Genomic DNA, 6,000 nt, shown 5'->3' with positions numbered 1-6,000 from the left:
CTAGAGGCAGCATTCTTACAACAGGGCAACGACACTACAGAGTCCATTGGAATGCTCCCACCCATGTGTGCTGTGCAGATCAGCAGCGCTCAGCCTCACTGGAGCCTCTCTGGAGCTGATTAGAAATGCAGAAATGCCTCGCCTCAGACATATGAGTTAGAATCTGCATTTTTAACACTAGTCCCCGAGTGACTTGGACATGTATAGATGTCTGAGAAGCATTCTTTGGAGAGTCAGATGTACCCAGCTATACAGGAGTAAAGCATTAGTCCCTCCCCTTCATAGCTTTCTTCTATTGACAAAAACCTAGTAAGAATAATTCAGAGGGCTGGGGATTTAGCTCAGTAGTGCCGCTGCCTGCTTCACAAGTGCAAGGTCCTGAGTTGGATCCCCAATTCCAAAAAAAAAAAGAAAGAATAACTCACAGAATTTTATACAGGGCTGAAGCAATACGGAGGTGGATAAGGAGTAAAGGAAGATACCAACATAATCTCCTGCACCTTTGTCCTGTTAGAATATTTTGCAAAGTAAGGTGTGTGAGCTGGGACACCTTAAAAACTTGAGTGCGGTCATTTCAAACTCAAGGTCTAGGGCCCTTCACAAACTTTCCTGATCAAGATCCTGGTGGTGGAAGCTGGGAACTGGATTGCACAAGTCGCCTCAGCGACCCATGCACACGTCCACAAGTCTGCTTTTCCTGCAATTGCTGTTGATGGCTGGCGCCGCCCCCACTTCTTCTGGACCTGCTGTAGGGAGCCAAGTTGGACAACACCGTGGGGCATGTCTCTTGCTGCCCCTTGGTAGCGAAGTTCCCGTGAAGCCAAGCCCTACTGTGCATGGTGCTGCTGGTATCCCCAATCACAAGGCCAAGCAGCCCTGGCCCTCGGGCGCCCCAAACTCCAGTACATATCCATGGCGTGGAGCTGAGTGCCTTTGCCCGTACTTTATCACCCTTTTGCAGATTTTTCAAAAGGAAAATAATTCAAAACCTCAATGAGAAATGATGCAGCATGGTGAGGGGGCTCTACGGGGTGACAATCACATCTACATCCAGCCTAAAATGATGTTCGTTTTTCCTGACCTCAGGAAGCCAAAAGGAAACGCCAAAATTTCACTTGGCCAGCTTGGCTTCCCACTACTGCACCAGACGGGTAGATAGTATGTGGGACTCTGCACCAGAGCATGACACTGAAAGACCCTCGTAGGGCAGCACAGCAGGCCCTAAAGGTGGTGTCTGCTCGGGCACAGCTTTGGATACTTTGGGGATCTTTACTCACTTTGCAGGAGAACTGCCAATTTCTCAGGTTTGGAGGTGGTTTATTAATCAGGGAACTGCAGTGATGAAGTTATCCCAACTAAACATCGATGGAAGAATTCCTCAGGCAAGATGCCAGTGACCTAACAGGAAGCAGTCTGGCTGTTGCAGAGCGTGCCGGTCTGCATCCAAAGGGAAGGTGACTTGTGCCTCCATGGCTAGAGTTGGGGGTCCCCTGGGAAGTCCCTGCTGTGTCACATCTTAAATTCCTCACCTATAAAGCATGAAGACATGGTCTTCTTCAAGGTCTCACACAGCTCCCAGCTCTAGACACTAACAAGTTGTCAGGTTCTAGCTGTTAATTTGTACCAGAGGGGAAAGAGCATCTGAAACCAGAAATGTGGAAAAGAAACGGGCAAGGCTGAAAACTACATTCTTGTAGAGCAAGTATTTAACCTTCTCTCTGATCTGAAACACACATCAGGAGAAACACTTCAGGCAGCTCTTCACAGAGCAGATGCTAAACAGAGCGAGAGGTCGGGTAGCCTGTGGGTCCAGCCCACCCACACCCAGTCATGCTTTGAAAACTGTTCAGCAGGAGCCAGAAGACACCACTGAAACAACTTGGAGTATGTGGGGGGTGTGTGGAGGAAGAGGGTGAGTGGAGTATGACGGGGGGGCAGCAAGTCACAGTGACACTCGTTGATTAATTCAGTGATTTTAGTCAAGTGAATACATGGCAGGAAAAGCATGAAAATAAAATGAACACATGTGGGAATTACTATTAACATAAGTGATAACATCAAAACATCTGGTAAAATGCAGTTAAAAAAACAACACAAATGAAATGGAATGTAAAACATTTTCACAGTATTCAAAGCTTTTGTAAAAGATTGAGACTCTAAAAGAGGAGCTGCTACACAAAGGACCCGAGGAAATGGTAATGTCACCCGTGTCCTGTGTATCTGCCGGTGACAGGTCAGCAGCCAGCCTGTCGTTCTAGGGACGTTCCCCACCTAAGCTTGCGGAACAGACCGTCGGCGTGCCCCACGTATACAGAGCTACAGCAGCGGCCAGTTACGCGGAGCTTGATGGGAAAAACAGATCCCAGGCTTGGGAAATGGAACATGGGTAATTTACAGAGCCAAATGGAAACTGGGGCTCTGACTGGCTTCTGCCTTGGGGGGAACTTGGTGCTAATCCACAAATACCAAGAGCCAAGTGTCACACAGGATAGTTAAAAATAAAGTGTTCTTGGAATTTTCACCTCCCACTCTATCTTCTAAGATAGCTACTAATATTTTTGAATGATTGAGTGGAGTTCTGCCAAAGGCTTCACATACAGCTCTCTCCAGATGATTATTTTAAAGCTTGTCAAATCTGACATTTGCACTAACAAAAATTATCAATCATGTATGGACCTCCTCTTTGGGAAACCAACGACCAAGGCGATGAGTCTGCACATTGGTTTTGTTAGATCCTCTGTTGAGAACAACAAAGCTTGGTGATAATGTGACTTTGGGCTCTTTTCATCCTGAAACTGCTGATGTAGGGACGGTGCTGGTACCCAAAGCCATCACTGAAACTGGATGGCCAGCGACACTGGGCTGGGGTCAAACCTGCTGCTGTGACTCACATTCCCTTGTTGTGGGGCCCCTGCTGAAATCGCTGCTTCCTACTGAGGATTTCCACTCAGCAGCCTCCCGTTCCCAAGCTCCTTCTGTGACAGCTGCTACTGTACACCAGCCGAAGCCCTCTCTTCTAGCCACTGCTGTATACACAAAGCCCTGCTGCGGAATGTGTTTTGTCAAAATGAGCAGATGTGCCTGAGCCCTGAACTCCTGACTTAACTGACCAAAGCTAAAGCCCAGCCCCAAGCAGTCACAAAATTGCATTGGACAACGGAGAAGCAGAGCATATCTAATTACTAAATATATATACACATTTTAAATCATCCAAAATTACAGGCAAACCATAGAAGATTCCCAATACTTTATAATTAAATGTCATAAAGGACAAAAAAGGTATTAAAATGATGGGATTGCTAATCGTGAGCAGTTAATTACATCAGGATAGCTCTCAGGTAGGTGGCTAATTGACATGATGACTTCCAGACTGGAGTCTCTCAAGTTAACAGCATCTTCCCACTTCTTGTAGGTCCAGGGCCACAGGGGGACAACTAACAACTTCACTGCCACATCCAGATCAGGTCTCAGTACTCACCCAGAGGAACAGTTGCTAAGGTCCTTGAGATGCGACAGAAAATCAAAACTCAGGCTTTGGCGAAGACGTTAACTGTAACCCTTTAGAACACTTCCTCTACGTTGGATAACAGTACCAAAGTTTGCTAGAGAACTAGTTTATTTACATCATTGCTAAAGCATAATGGCTTTGCGGGACATCTGCACGCATTTGGGAAAACCACAGAGATGGTTTGCCTTCAAAACTCTCTCCTTGGATAGGAACCCTATGTCAATTTTCCTGCAGAGACATGGAAAACTAAAACATGGAGGGGTCGGGCAGGCAGGACACTCTGAATCTCTTTGATCTATGGGCAACCAAGCTAAAAGGAACTGCCTTCTTCATAGGAAAGCAAAGACGGGACGTACTGTGCAACTGTCCTGGTAGTACCGGCTCCAGGTGGCTGAGACTTCTCGGGAAGAAGGGTCCGCAGCCAGCCTTGCATTGCTGGGCGAATCCCCCTTCTACGAAAATGCCCAGAGACATCAGAGCTCACCCTCCTCAGGAGCAGCCACAAGTGGATCAAGAGAATTTGGATTTTGTTCACTCTTCAGATAATCAATGTGGATTTTCCTCTAAACCTTGAAAAGAGGGTTTTTATTTTTCTGACTGCTGTTCTTTTAAAAATGTGGAATGAATAAACAAATCCAATTAGAATGCAAAGCTCTGCACCCAATTTCACAATTCACCCTGACTAGTTATTTGCTCAACTGTTCTAATTTTTAATTTTTCTTTCTTTAGCTGTCTTTAGAAAACCATGAACCACCTCCTCACCCTGGAAAGGCTCCTCTCCCCGCTGCCGTGTTCTGCTTCCTTTGCAGCCCTTTAAGTATCTGGAGGGGCCTCACACACAGGCTGATGACCACGGCTGACTCACCATGAGACACTCAGGGCCAAGGGCTCAGCGGGCCCTGGTCGTCCCTCCTACCCCTTCCTTCCCACGATCACATACTGCATGTGCACTCTGTGTCCCTGCACCTGTTACTTTCTGAACTCATAGGATAAGCAGGGATGCATTTGTTCCTATCTAATGCAGACAGAAGATAAATTACCCTGAACCTGAAAGCAATGGGACTCAAAAATAGCAAGAAGGCACTAGTTTCAAAGGCACAGGTCAGCCAATAGATCCATAAGCAACTCACAGCCTCTCTGACGGTCTGATGCCCTTTCTCAAGTTCTGCCTGATCCCTCTCTTTTGAACAGGGGACTTATCCAGGAACTCTCTCATTTAGTGTCTGTGTCTCCAGGTGCAACGGGTCTGCCCCAAGGCACTACACCTGCCCTTCCCCAATGCAGCTATCCAGAGCCTTCCTAAGCTGAGTGGCCCCCTTACCTGACCTGGCTATCCTGGGATGTGAGGGGCTGGGGGGGGCTGTGAGAACAAAGCCAACCAATTGCAGCGCCCACACCCACTGCACCAACGGGAGCAATGTGTGTGACCACGGGCCCCAGGAGCATTTGCTGTTCCCCCCTTGCCCCCACCCACACTGCTCCCTACCCCCCACCAGCTGGAGTCACTTAAAGACCGACTGAAAAGTGGGGCACTCATGATTTTTCATCTTCTTCATGAAGTTTTTGAACTCCTTGTTCTTCTTGTCCCATTTGTGAATAGCCGTGAGCAGGTACTGGCCCTTCACCTTCCGGCCCATGATGAGGAAGTGGGGGCTCAGGTTATCCAGCTGGTGGCATGGGCAGTCGGCCCCGTTCTTCAGGAACAGCACCAGCCTCTTCAGTTCCTTCTTTTTGATGGGTCCCAACTTCAGGGGCTTCTTCTTCTTGGGCACAATCTTCTTGTCACCGTTTTCTTTTTTCACCTCTTTTATTTTCATCCTGAGTGCTAGAGAGGTGGGGGCAGAGAGGGAGAGAAGACAGCAGTTTAGAACACGGGTCTTCCTCTGAGACACAGTGAACCTCTGGCCGAAGTGGACAGTCACAGGACAGGAGGCAGACAGCAGTGAGGGAGAGCCCCCGCCAACAGAACACTGAGGCCTCGCTAACCCACCACACGGCTGACTACGTCAGCGCTCTGCGTGTCTAATGGTCCTCAAGAACGGCCAAAGACTCTCAGATCAGTTCTCAAAACAAAATCGTACCTCCTTGGAAAATTCGGTGACGCGGAATATCCATCATACAGTGAGAACAAGTTAATCCACATAATCTAGTGCTGCAGATCCCAGATTTCAAAGAGAAAAAATGCCGATTGTTTTTAAAGAGAAAGTTAGTGGTTTAGTTTTTAGACATTCGAAATTCCTTGAGAGCTGGACCCTGTAGACAAGGCACATTGAATATCTGCACACACTCAGCAAGGGAAAGTCGGGAGCGCTTGAAGTTGCTGTGCCGAGTTCACCGAACAGCCATGTGCAGCCTCAGCCTCAGCACTGCATCTTCAGGACGCTGCACAGCAGGCACCACGGCTGCAGTCACCACTCATCAACCAGCCCCCCAGCAGGAGCCCAGGAGACCCACACAGAAACCAGATCACGACTGCTCCAGAGCGAGTCCTA

At 48.1% G+C, this 6,000-nt stretch overlaps 1 protein-coding gene across 1 annotated transcript in view; it reads right to left on the bottom strand.

Moving 5' to 3' along the window:
- Positions 1-4,222: 4,222 nt before the first annotated feature.
- Positions 4,223-6,000, bottom strand: part of Sfrp1 (secreted frizzled related protein 1) — a gene marked incomplete at its 5' end in the record, with an annotated part of 36,732 nt that continues 34,954 nt past the window's right edge. Inside the window, one exon of the mRNA XM_010617164.1 lies at positions 4,223-5,333. Coding sequence (XP_010615466.1) covers positions 5,011-5,333 — 323 coding nt within the window. The remainder of the gene's footprint in view (positions 5,334-6,000) is intronic.

This window comes from Fukomys damarensis, unplaced genomic scaffold (assembly GCF_012274545.1).
Source record: "Fukomys damarensis isolate Sample0158 unplaced genomic scaffold, DMR_v1.0_HiC HiC_scaffold_18, whole genome shotgun sequence".
Lineage (NCBI taxonomy): Eukaryota > Metazoa > Chordata > Mammalia > Rodentia > Bathyergidae > Fukomys > Fukomys damarensis.
Note: the sequence above shows the minus strand (reverse complement) of the source record. Positions and strands in the feature narration are given on the sequence as shown.